The sequence below is a fragment of the Xyrauchen texanus genome, chromosome 32 (genome assembly GCF_025860055.1).
Source record: "Xyrauchen texanus isolate HMW12.3.18 chromosome 32, RBS_HiC_50CHRs, whole genome shotgun sequence".
NCBI classification, from domain to species: Eukaryota; Metazoa; Chordata; class Actinopteri; order Cypriniformes; family Catostomidae; genus Xyrauchen; species Xyrauchen texanus.
Genome location: NC_068307.1, coordinates 15,962,381 through 15,976,117, shown reverse-complemented (window position 1 = coordinate 15,976,117; position 13,737 = coordinate 15,962,381). Strand labels below are relative to the sequence as shown.

Sequence of the window (13,737 nt, the reverse complement as noted above, 5' to 3'; positions counted from 1 at the left end):
AGTTTCATTGACTTAAGTTATATGTCAGTTTTGTCAGAGAAAAACGTAATAAAAAAAAATGAAATGACATGATGAAATATTGAACACATTTAAAGGACATTTCCAACAAAAGACTACGACTAATACAAAAATTTTTATAAAAATTAACACTACCCTCAAGTCATTCCAAACTTGTAAGACTTACTTTCTTTATACCTGAGACATAAAAGTAAAATTTTTAATGAGGTTTCCGGTTTGTCGTTTCATAGTAGTTGATAATTCAAAGTAGTCCATGTGACTCATGCATTATATCCCAATTCTTTTGAAGGCATACTACAGGTGTTGTTGAGAATTAACCTGAAATGTAAATAATATTTCTGTGAAAATCTTGAAGTCATTGTTGTGTATGAGCTTCTCTCATAGCGCTCATAAATGCACAACTAATGTCAAGATTTTCACAAAAAAATTACTTACATTTTGTGATGTTTCTTACCAAAGCCTGTTGTATGCTTTCAGAAGACTTAGAATAGGACACATGGACTACTTATTAAATTGAAAACTTAGTGACTACCATCCCTGGAGTCGTGAGTTTGAATCCAGGGTGTGCTGAGTGACTCCAACCAGGTCTCCTAAGCAGCCAAATTGGCTCAGTTGCTAGGGAGGGTAGAGTCACATGGGGTAACCTCCTCGTGGTCACGATTAGGGGTTCGAGCTCTCAATGGGCTATGTGGTAAGTTGTGTGTGGATCATTGAGAGTAGCATGAGCCTCCACATGCTGCGAGTCTCCGTGGTGTCATGCACAGCGAGCCACGTGATAAGATGCGTGGATTGACTGTCTCAGAAGTGGAGGCAACTGAGACCTGTCCTCCGCCACCCGGATTGAGGTGAGTAACCACGCCACCATGAGGACCTACTAAGCAGTGGATATTGGGCATTCCAAATTGTGGAGAAAAGGGGATACATAAATAAATAAAAATGAAAACATCGAAAATATTATATTTATAAAATAAATAAAAAAAATACAAAATTAAGATTACAGCATGTAAACTGACATCATATTTCTCTCTGGTGAAAATGTACTGTACAAATGTTGTCTCGGTCAATGGGTCAAAAAAAGGTAATAACCACTGATCTAAACAAGTATCAACCAAGCATTAACCAGTATGGGAATTGGTTAAACTGGCCTTTTCAGCAGGTTATAATGTACAGTATATGAGTGTGATAGTAGGGTAACATCCATAGCAGGTATACAACACACTGAGATCCTCCTAAAATAGATTCCAGTAATGAGATTACAACACATGCTGTTTTTATCACCCAGAGATTATACCCCAGTGTAATGAATATTCTAAAACCCTCAAAGACACGCATGCTCTCTTAAGACACTATCCACTATTTATCCATCTGTTTAGTCTGATAAGTAATAATGGACTTAGCTTAATATTTTATGCTCAGGTGAAACAACTAAAATTGTGCTTTTTGAATGCCAGTGGTGCTTGCCCATGCAGAAGTCACTGCCATGTTGCTAAGGTACTCTGAGTGTTTTTTAGCATGTTGCTATGTGGTTGCTAGGACAATCCCAAGTCAAAAGAGCCCACCCCCGAGGCACTATGATAGACAGGTGTGTAGATTTGGCTCAGGTCTCCCCTTTAAAGTTTGTGGGATTTTTTGCCAGCTTTATATCTCGCCAGGTAAAAATCACTTTGAAAAGTAAGATTTGAGGCATCCTTAATAACATACTGTAACTCAAAAGAGTTGAAGTTTAATACTTTGGGTTAGGGGATTGCTCAAATCCCTAACCTTACGTATGAGCATTATTCATACTGATGCTTGCTCTTGTTACATTAGCAAGCACCAGTAATGAGAGTTTTCAGGCAGTTAGCATACTGAACCTTTGCTTGAATGGAAATTTCTACCTTTTTAGAAAACTTACATTTCTAGTCTCAATTAAGGGATACTCTTTGAATTTATGTGTACCAACATGAGGGCTGTTGTTGAGCTACTGTAGTGTGTGAGCCTGGCTGTGATTTGAATCCAGAGAGTAAAAACATTGCCCTGTTTTACAAGCACAAAGGTTTCCAGCCACAGGAATTTCTGAATTTATGGATGTTAAGCTGGATCCACCGTGAAATATCCTACCTAAATTCTTCCACTTTACAGTGTTTATACATCCATGAAATCACTGTTTGGGTTATGTTCCCTCTTCTTTAAAGAGTACTCTTTTTACCTATTAATTCAATATATTGCATTTGTTTTCCACTTTTAAAGTGTCCTCAGGTTTAGATTTAACAGTCTGTGCCACACGATGCTGTCTCATGTGTGACATTTATGGGGAGGGGTTTGTGTGTGTGTGAAAGAGAGACGCGAGGCTTTGTTTTGGGGTGGAGAGGGGGAAAAGGAATCAGTGTGTTTTGTGAAGTTCTTCCTGGCATATACGGAGTGCTGCGCAGTGGTGAATGTCTCGCTGGGAGAGAAGTTAAGGAAGCTACCGGTGTTTCTGGCATTCTTAAAGATATTTGTAGAAACCATGTAAATATATTACCAGTGTTTCAGAGGCACTGGTTCCTCTGTCAACATCTGATTAGTTTAAAAATAGTGAGACAACCTGAAGGAGACACACAGAGTGAGAGAAAGAGGGAGTTTGTGGGTCACTGGTGCTCTTGGAACCATTTGCATGGTGCAGGACCGTCGCCACAATGGGTTCAGTTATGTGTAAGTCAGCCTTCTTTTCTTTAAAGCTGATTTTAAAAAGCAGTGCTGCCAGAGGATGGACTTTATTAATATGCTCATGCTTTTGTGTTTCTCTTGCACTCTATTCTAAGAACAATATATGGAGACATTTCTGAGAGCACTGTAGCTCTTGATTTTGGTTGGGTGGTGTGAGGGGGTTTCTCTAAAAGAAAAAGGGGTTTATGGGATTAAAAATGCTTAAGACACACAGCAGTGTGACCTGAAACATTTGCCAAAAATGCAGAACTGTTTTATTCGTAACCTGCTCTGCAGTTTCAGTAGCTCAGTCACTGATTAAAAAAAGGTTCCACTTACTGTCTTTATAAAACAGGGACTAGGTTGACTGAGGGAAAGGAAGTGTACTGTATGTCAGAAGTTTAAAGGTTCCTGTCATGCGGAATTACATTTTCCATGATATTTTGTCATTGTACTATAAAAACAAACAGCAAGTTTCAGAACTCAAAACTTCCTCTCCAGTCTAAAAGTGCTTTAATTGTTTCCGCCTTGCAATCAGCCCCATAGTGACGTAGGAATGGGGTGTTCTCGTGAATATCTCCACCTCCACAACAGACATAATCTTCACGGTGAACTGATAGCGAGAGCGGCTAAGGCAGGGTGTGAATTACGGGGGATTTGTGACCCATCTAATTAAGGCTTGATCCCCCTGAAGAACATCAAAATAAGATGTTTGGGGGGGGTAATTGTAAAGGTAATCATAGGAAGCTTGTATTCTAAATATGAAGATACATTTCTATAGCTATGTTGTGTTTTTGACCACCCTTAAAATGGGTTTTACCAAAAAAAAAAAAAAAAAAAAACTTGCAGTTAAGGATGCGCATTCATTCAGTGCGGGATCAGAACACTGAATATAGCTCAACCCTGCTGTTGAGCACAAAGTCACCATTCAGCTGGGTTCATCTACCATAACACCATCCAAAATGGTCAGAAATCTAGGGGTAACCACCAACAACCAACCCAATTTCACTGACCACATCTCTGTAGATTTGCACTCTACTACATTAGGAAGACTCCTTCTTTCTGAACATGCCACAGAACTCCTTGTTCAGTCTGTTGTCATATTTAGACTGGATTACTGTAATGCTTCCATAGCCAGCCTTCCTGTATGCGCAATTAGGCCTCTACAAATTTTCCAAAATGCAGCAGCACGTCTGGTCTTCAATACCAAAACCCAAGAGAGCGCATGTTACACCCCTCCTTGTTTCTCTAAACTGGCTGCTGGGTGCTGCACGTAGCAAGTTCAGTTACTAGTTCTGCGGCAGTTTACCTAAAAACATTCCTGCAGAGCTACGTTCCCACCAGAAGGCTGCTGTCTGCAAATGAGCAGCGACTTGTGGTACCAACACAAATAGGCACCAAATCACTTTCCCAGAATTTCGGTTGCTCTGTACCTTGATGGTTGAACAAACTTCCCAACTCCATCCATGAAGAAGACTCCTTCTCTGTCTTCAAAAATAGGATAAATACACAAAATAAAGTTTTCATGAGAACTTGACCCTACACTAAAAACATTTATTTTAACAAAAATTCAAAGAAATGTTGCACTCTAATCTTTGTCTTGGCTCATACATTTTTAATACAATTTGTAATGTAGACTCCCTAACTGGCAAACATCACATATTTCAAATATCATGGGATGAGTATTGAAGCGACCATGCAACAGAGGCAAACACCTGGGTTGACCGTACGTTACAGCTGGATGCAGATTTATTTATGTATCCTTCACATTTGCAGCTTGTGTTAGTCTGGACTATTTTCACTGTTCTCAGCTTAATGTAACATTATTGCATCAACAAATCTTGTATGCCTAATAATATAAGTACTCAGAAGCAACAGTATGCTGACTTTGTTTAGTTTTCAATTGTATTTTTCAGAAGGAACAACTGTAGTAGTTTGATTGTATCCTTCACATAAATTGGGACATATAGCCATGAATGATTGCCTGGACTGAGTGCTTTCAGGGGATTTTGTAAATCTCTTGTACATTTTCATTCTTAGAAAAAACAGCCCTACCAGAAAGAGCCAGAGGCAAGGCTGAATTTAACATATTTATTTACAATAAATTAATGTCCTTTGGTATAAGTCCCCATCTGACGGTCCGATGATAGGAAGATGAACGACCATTAGATCCTGCCAAAGAAAGACGGCAAGGGTGAAGAGCCTACCCCCAACAGTGGCAAGGGACCTAACTGATGGGGGTAGTGCAGTGAAGGTCACATGCAATGTCATAACACAGGGAGATCAATACGATATTAAAATAGGGCCTGTATGATTGGATGTCATAAATTAATGAATAAGTGACATAACCAGCTTACTACAGCAAGTCTTCATGATAGAACTATCAATTTTAGGCTTTCTTTTCTATGAGTGCTTTGGCCGGGGGTGTTTGCATTGCAAAATGTTAGATAATCATAACACAGTGGGAATATATAGATGTCTTAAGGGGGACAGTACAGAAAACTGAGCATTTCAGACAGAGGGCCAAAGACAGGGTGGAAAAGGGTCATTTAATTATTTGGACAGATTTTTGTGCTAAAACCTTTACTAACATTAGTTACTAACTAATAAGTGAAAAATAATGAAGTAAAAAAAATGCATAAATCCTTTAAGACGTTTTGCCAGTCTGTGGGCTCTCAAAGGATAAAAAACCACACACACACGCACGCACGCACGCACGCACGCATTGGTGCAGCTATACTTATGAGGACTCTCCATAGACTCTCCAATGATTTTATACTGTACAAACTATAGATTCTATCCCCTAACACGACCCCTAAACCTAACCCTCACAAAAAATATTTTGCATTTTTACATTTTCAAAAAAAACATAGTTTAGCATGTTTTTTTAAGCGGTTTGAATTATGGGGACACTAGAGATGTCCTCATAAACCACATTTATAGCATAAAACCCTTGTTATTACCAGTTTGTAACCTAAAAAAATGTCCTTGTAAGCCACCACCACACACACATAAGCAAGAGTATGCTGCAGATAGTCTCTTGGGGCAGTATGAGTCATTAAGATGCAGAGGATACTGGAGGATGCTATGTGTGTGTCTGTGTGTGTGTGTGTGTGTGTGTGTGTTAGCTATACTTTTTGTAATCACTTGTTTGTCAACATACACATAGAAAAGAAAAATCACAAACAGAATATCTCAATTACTTGTCCTAGACAGCAAGAATATTACTGTAAATACTGCAGATTTCTCTTGTGATAAAAAAAAAGTAATGTTTACCAGTAAAAATATCTAAACATCCTTAAAATAAGATCAAATAAATTTAATAGCAAAACTGTGTAAGAAAATAAGACTTTTTTTTAGAGAATATACCTTGAATACATTTTTTTCTTACTCTATTTGCAAATTGCTTTTTCTTGTATTAAGCATAAACAATTTGTTTACAAATATACAATAAAAAAAAGAGAAAGTAAAAGGAAAATACAAAAATACAGATAATAATATCACGTTGCTGTCTCACACACCAGAGACAGCAACACTTCTGTCCACCTATTCTGATCTTCCCTTCCTTTTCTGTGACCTTAATATTCACACAGCTTATGCAGGAGCCCCACACTCACTGTCTCATCCAGTGAGCTATAGTGAGACAGGTATAGCATGAGCAGGGTTATTCTAGGTTTGTGCTGCAATATGGAAAGCTCTCCGCTCTATCAGACCATCCCGTACCGATGCTCTGTATGTGGGCAGCTCTCGCAGATAATGTCTTTTTCCTTGGTCCGCATCTCGGCTGGGGAAATGGAGTCTTACCATCGCTTCCAGGGAGTGTGTCTGGAGACCAAATTAGCCATTAGAAGTATTCCATCTTCCTCTTTCACTGTGGTTTTGTGGGAATCTTTGTGTTTCTAATGCAACTTTGACTTAAAAAATACTTAAGCAATGGTGCCGTGTGTTCCAGAGATTTGTGAAGTTTTGTGGTGATGTGTGGTTGTTGTTTTAATTGTATAATTGGCTGAACAGTTCTGCAGAATTGTGTGTGTGTAAGCAGCAGTGTTAACAGTTAGGCTCTCTTAAAGAGGATTAAATGGCTAAGTCAGATAGGCAGCTTCATTCATCGCAGTGGCTATTGTCATGAGAACAGCAATGTCTGAGCAAAAGTTTGACGTTTTCCTATTATATTCAGACATTGTGGTACAGTAGTTTTTGTTTTTTAATTTTTGGGACATGCAGCTGTACTTTGGTTCATTGAACTGTGAAAAAAGGGACTGCATTAACTGTAAATAATGTGGCCTTTAGCAGTCAGACCGTGTTTTCATAGCTCGGGTGACTTAAAGGAATAGTTCACCAAAAATGATTTCATCATTTTAGCACCCTGATGCCATCCCAGATGTGTATGGCTGTCTTTCTTCTGCAGAACACAAATATTTTTAGAAGAATATCTAAACTCTGTTGGTCCATACAATGCAAGTTAATGGTGGCCAATACTTCGAAGGTCAAAAAAGCACATATAGGCAGTATAAAAGTAATTCATAAGACTCCAGTGGTTAAATCTATGACTTCTGAAGCTATATGATAAGTTTGGCTGAGAAAAAGACCAGTATTTATGTCCTGATTTACTATAGATTGATACAGATTTATTTGTATTTTTTTTACCCACACCTATCATATAGCTTCAGAAGACATGGATTTAACCACTGCGTCTTATGGATTACTTTTAACCTGCCTATATTTGCTTTTTGGACCTTCAAAGTTCTGGTTGCCATTCACTTGCATTGTATGGACCAACAGAGCTGAGATATTCTTCTAAAAATCGTAATTTCTGTTCAGCAGAAGAGAGAAAGTCATACACATTTGGGGTGGCATGATGGTGAGTAAATGATGAAAGAATTGAAATGTATAGGTGAACTATCCCTTTGGTGGAGTTCTCAATATCAACTGTGTCAGATCTTTCTCCTAAAATTTCTTAGGAGAAATAAAATTATACACAAATGAGAACATTGTTTGACATGCAGTACGAGTAAAGAGCCATAACATTAACATGGATAGTACTGTATATACTAGATATTTTGGTCTGAGAATGTTTGACTTCGTAGTAGAATCTCTGACTTTGGATAGCAGACTTTTTAAGTTTATAGCACAGTTTGTGACATTGTTAAGATGCATTCTGAAACTCTAAGACATGTACGACTACTGGGGTCTGTTTTATTGTAGGACAAGAATCTGACAGTCCAACAGCAAGTCTGCTTTGGCTCTACATTTAATCTCATTACTGTGAGAAACAAATGAGACATTAAAGAGATATCATATGTTATTTTCCTTTCCCATGGGTATAAAACAATATAGCCAGTTAATGTTTATGAGCTATTGTACAGATGCCTTACATCCTGTCAGAGGTTGCCATGTTTTTTCATGTGCCACTCGGGAACAAAATGTTTCAATGTCAGTTTTAGACTGGCAAAAACATGCTTTGTACTTCAAATATTGGACATAAAACTAAGCATTTGTGTCCAGAAATGTTTTCCCATTTGGAAAGATAATTTTTTGTCTTTTGAGACTAATCCCATCATGAGGGATGTATGACACATATGCAGTCGATTCAGAGGCCAGGGTCTTCAAAGACAAGCAGACTCCCATGAGACCCTCTTTAAAGTACTCCAACATAATTAAACCAACCTGCAGAGACTGGTTCAGGTAGCTCACATCTGGACATCATATTCAAACACATATTTTTGAATGTGGGTCTTGTGGAAGTAGTCTACAGTTTTGCATAAACAATTCTGAATTAGGCCAATTAGCTTGCTCAAGGCTATTATTTTATACACACATTGGTTCTGATATACTGACTATAAAAAAAAAAAATTTCACTTCTTGTCATATAATGAAGGGGTTTGCCTGTTTGTTGCTTGTCCTGCATTGTTGGGTGGGGTCTTGATTGTTCCAAGGGATAGGGCCAGTGCTATTTATCATTACAAGGGAGTTTTTCTACTGGGCAGTTACAGGACATTCATGCTACTTCCTTTTCCGCAGGGATGTGGATTAAGAGGGAATTTAAATCGACTCATTGGATAATAAGTGATCATGCTTATCACCTATTTGTCTGAATTTTCACATTGTACTTTCATTTTGGATCGAAGGCTTTCATAACATTTAAATATTTTGTGGTAAACAACATCATGTGGACATGCAGTCTGATAAATCCTCTTCAAATTTACAAAGGATTCAAATATAGAGTAGATAATAATAATAAAACAAATCTATATCTAAGCTGTATTGCTGTGAAATAAATGCCCGCACTCATGTAAATGTGTTTATGTTTGAGTCTATGTGCGCAGTGCAGTTCTTTCCACCCACTTTCAATTATTTTTTAGGGATGATGAATCAGGGGTCTGGCCAACTTATGGCTCAATGCTTGAATAAAATGCTGAGATCACATTTGTGAACAGAAGAGCCTTTGATAAATGCTTTACTACAACCATTCATCTTCTCGTCAAACATTATTAAGATCACAAGGCTTTAAGTATTATTGTATTATTTCGCTGCCTGACACTGCACTCTATTGTCCACCATCTTCTTGAAATTCCTTTTCTGCCACATAGCAGCAGTAATTTATGAAGATAAGAGGGAAGCTGAACAAGACAATAGACTGGATGTCCTGTTGACCCCGCTATTGGGATTCAGAGAGGCAATGGTGTGAGGCTTTTGTCTTTATTGCTTTATAGTCACTCTATATGCTTGGGGAAGCATGTGCAACCACTGTTTACGGTAAAACGTCTGTTATAGTGTGCACTGTAGATATCAATGTTCAGAAGGGAGCCACACTGAGCCCCCCACGGAAGGTGATCAAGTTCCATACTGGATTTGTTTACCCAGTATTATGCAACAGTGTCTGAAACCCTTAAAACATTGGCTCCAAATGAAACCTGTGGTTCTGCTTTAGGAAGATGACATATTTCTGTGGTCCCTCTGAAATTTGTGGTTTCTCTTATAGTGTTTGAGGACTGAATCCATTCAAATAAGCTTGTCTTCAGTCAACACTTAAGGGCGCTCTCTTCACCTTGGTCGGTTAGGAGCCCCTTCTCCCTTCATGGTCAGCGGCCATTCGTCCGCTCTCATGCAGCTGGGCTCCACCTTAAATACATGGCATGGGAGAACAAGACAAATAAGTTAACCAATGAAAAGACATGACTGATAAACAAGATAACAATACTAATAAACCAATGACAAACTAGAACTGATAATGAGTAACAAGACAATAAACCAATGAACACAAGACACATGAACATGGAGGGAAACAGGAATCACTGACTAGGAACAGGTACTAACCTTTTCAAAATATATGACATGAAATACATGAACACACACATTAAACATTACATCAGCAATGTAAAAAAAACTAACCAGGCAGATAAATGTACAGTGACAATAATTTTAGCAACAATAAACAATTACTATATGTACTGTAGTTCCAAATGTAAATTCGGGAGGAGCTTGTTCATATAAGCCTTCCAATCAAATCCCAAGGATATACACTCACTGAGAACGCCTGTACACCTACTTATTCATGCGATTATCTAATCAGCCAATCGTGTAGCAACAGTGCATTGCATAAAATAATGCAGATACAGGGGTCAGGAGCTTCAGTTAATAATTACAGAATGGGGAAAAAAATGTATCTCAGTGATTTCGACTGTGGCATATCAACATAACCTGAAAGGCTGCTCAGCAAGGAAGAAGCCACTGCTCCAAAACTGCCATTATAAAGCCAGACTACAGTTTGCAAGTGCACATAGGGACAAAGATCTTACTTTTTGGATAAATGTCCTCTGGCCTGATGAAACAAAAATGTAACTTTTTGGCCTTAATGACCATCATTATGTTTGAAGAAAAAAGGTTGAGGCTTGCAAGCCGAAGAACACCATCTCAACCGTGAAACATGGGGGTTGCAGCATCATGTTGTGGTGGTGCTTTGCTGCAGTAGGGACTGGTGCACTTCAAAATTATATAAATATATTGAAGCAAATCTCAAGACATCAGCCATGAAGTTAAAACTTGATCTCAAATGGGTCTTCCAAATGGACAATGACCCCAAGCATACCTCCAAAGTTGTGGCAAAATGGCTTAAGGACAACAAAGTCAAGATATTGGAGCCATCACAAAGTCCTGACCTCAATCCGAACTGAAAAAGGGTGCGTGAGCAAGGAGGCCTACAAACCTGACTCCAGTCGTGTCTGGAGAAATGGGCCAAAATTCCAGCAACTTATTGTGAGAAGCTTTTGGAAGTCTACCCAAAAAGTTTGACCCACGTTATACAATTTAAAGGCAATGCTACCAAATACAAACAAAGTGTATGTAAACTTCTGACCCACTGGGTGTAACTGAGGACCCCGGTCAGAGACAATGTCTTCAGGAAGACTATAGTAGCGGGACACATAATGGAAGGGGTGTTCTGCGGTTTCAAAGGCTGTTGGAAGCTTAGCCAGGGGTATGAGACAACATGCCTTCGAGAACCGATCTGTGACTGTTAGTGTGGTGGTGTGACCCTGAGAGATAGGTAGATCAGTGACAAAATCGATGACGATGTGAGACCATGGTCGTAGGGGTAAAGGAAGAGGTTGCAGCAGTCCTGCCAGAGGTTGCCTGGGAGTTTTCGCCATGGCGCAGGTGTGACAAGCATTCACGAAAGCAACAGTGTCTGCCTGTAAAGTCTCCCATCAGAATCGATTCCTTAATAGTCGTATTGTGGAGGTAATACCTGGATGGCCAGAGCTTTTGGAGGAGTGTACCCAATGATTTATCTTTTCGCGAAGGTTTGGTGGTACAAACGTTCTGTTGGGCAGGCATTCAGGTGGAGGTGGATCTTGAGCATTGGTCTGGGAGATTTCAGCCATGATGTCCCACTGGACCGGAGCTAAAATCAGCGCTGGTGAGATAATGGGTTCTGAGATGAGATTCTGAGGAGTGGGGTCATATTGGCGAGAAAGTGAGTCGGCCTTGACGTTATTTGATCCAGGAAGATAGGTAATTGAGAAGTTGAATTGAGTGAAGAACAGCGCCCATCTGGCCAGCCTGGGATTTAGTCTTTTGGCTGAGTGCAGATATTCCAGGTTATGTCAATATTCCATAGTCTGTCAATACCAGGAATGGATGTCTGGCCCCCTCCAGCCAATGTCGCCATTCTTCAAATGCTGCTTTCATGGCTAACAGTTCACAGTTGCCCACATCATAATTCCGTTCAGCAGAGGAAAGATTGTGTGAGAAGTTAGCACATGGGAAAAGTTTAGGGGATTACCTTGGCGTTGAGAGAGGATAGCGCCAATAACGGTGTTAGATGCATCGACTTCTACCATGAAAGGTGTGTTGGGGTCAGGATGTGAGCCGAGGTGAAGCGATTCTTTAATTCAAGTTTCTAATGAATCTTCGATAAAAGTTAGCAAATCCTAAGAATCGTTGGAGTTCATTTACAGTAGCGGGTTGAGGCCAGTTTTGAACTGCTCGTACCTTGCCCTCATACATGGTCACCCCTTCTGGACTGATGATGTAACCGAAGAAGGTGACTGATGTCTGATGAAATTCACACTTCTCTGCTTTGGCGTATAGCTGGTGTTCCATGAGTCGATTCAAAACTGCGCAGACCTGTTTGACGTGTTCTTCCAGTGTGTCTGAATAAATCAAAATGTCGTCGATATAAACTATTAGGCACTGGTTCAACATATCTCTGAACACGTCGTTGATGAAGGACTGGAACACAGATGGGCTATTGGACAAGCCGAACGGCATAACGAGATATTCGTAGTGCCCACTGGTAGTGGAGAAAGCTGTTTTCCACTCATCCCCCTCTCGAATGCGGATTAGGTTGTAAGTGCAGCGCAGGTCAAGTTTGGTGTAGATCTTCGCAGATCGCAACTGTTCCAAGGCTGCAGGAACCAGTGGTAACGGATATCGGAACTTGACTGTTCAGGCCACGATTATCAATACAGGGACGAAGACCTCCATCCTTCTTACCCACAAAGAAGAAGCCCGCTGCTGCCGGTGAAGTGAATGGACGAATGAATCCCTTCGCTAGTTCTTCGTCGATATATTGTTTCATGGCTTTCGACTCAGGTTCCGACAGGGGAAAGATTCTGCCTCTAGGTGGTGAGGTATCAGGTAACAGATCAATGGCGCAATAACAAGATAGATGTGGCGGTAGTTGTGAGGCTTTGATCTTGCTGAATGCTTCAATCAGGTCTGCATATTCAGAAGGTATATGTTAGTCTCTGTAGTTACCTTGGCGGTTCTCACAGGAATAGGGGTTATGGACTTGAGACACTTAGTTGAGCAGTTTGATCCCCATCGTATGATTTGTTTGTCTCGCCAGGAAATTTGCGGATTATGGTCTTGTAGCCAGGGTAGACTGAGGATGACTGGGTTGCAGGGAGAGTGAATGACAAAGAAATGAGTGATTTCGGTGTGTAAACTTACTCTTACTTGTACCTAACTTGTAACGTAAGATTGGTTGTGGTGTAAAGCACCTGGCCGGTTCCCAGGGGACGCCCATCTAGCACTGTCACTGTCAAAGGAGGGTTACATGGATTCAGTGGGATCTTATGCTGTCGAGCTAAAGCTTCATCAATAAAATTATCTGCAGCCCCTGAATCCAACAAAGCTTTAGTGATGATGTAATCAGATGAGCAGGTTAATTTTACGGGCACCTCAAAACAAGTAGTGGTTTGTATTGAGGAAATCAGCAAACTCCCCCCGTGCCTGTGTGTTTGAGAGGGTCGAGTTGGGCAGTTAGCTCTCAGGTGTCCCACTTGACCACAATATAGACAATATTATTGACGCATCAATATTATTGATGCGTCATTCCCGCTTCTCCTTGGAGAGATGAGTTCGAGCAACTTGCATGGGTTCAACGTCCTCACTGGATTGATGCATAGGGCTGAGAGGTTTGGGCCATCAGTCTGGTCTCCTGGAGCGAATTTTCGATGCGAATGGCAAGGTTAATGAATTGGTCCAGGGTGGTGCCTTCATCACGGCAGGCCAGCTCGGACTGTACATCTATGTTCAATCCTTGAC

At 40.1% G+C, this 13,737-nt stretch overlaps 1 protein-coding gene across 9 annotated transcripts in view; it reads left to right on the top strand.

The window, feature by feature from the left end:
• The window catches only part of mcf2l2 (MCF.2 cell line derived transforming sequence-like 2), a 91,937-nt gene that overhangs the window by 5,090 nt on the left and 73,110 nt on the right, over positions 1–13,737 (top strand). Inside the window, exon 1 of one of the 9 annotated variants that reach the window (XM_052101179.1) lies at positions 2,381–2,691. The exons of 6 other annotated variants lie outside the window; for them this stretch is intronic. In XM_052101179.1, the coding sequence (XP_051957139.1) occupies positions 2,676–2,691 (16 nt within the window). In that variant the 5' untranslated portion in view covers positions 2,381–2,675. Of the gene's footprint in view, positions 1–2,380; positions 2,692–6,402; positions 6,536–13,737 lie in introns of those variants that run through there. 2 more of the 9 variants (XM_052101182.1, XM_052101178.1) reach the window with 2 other exon arrangements.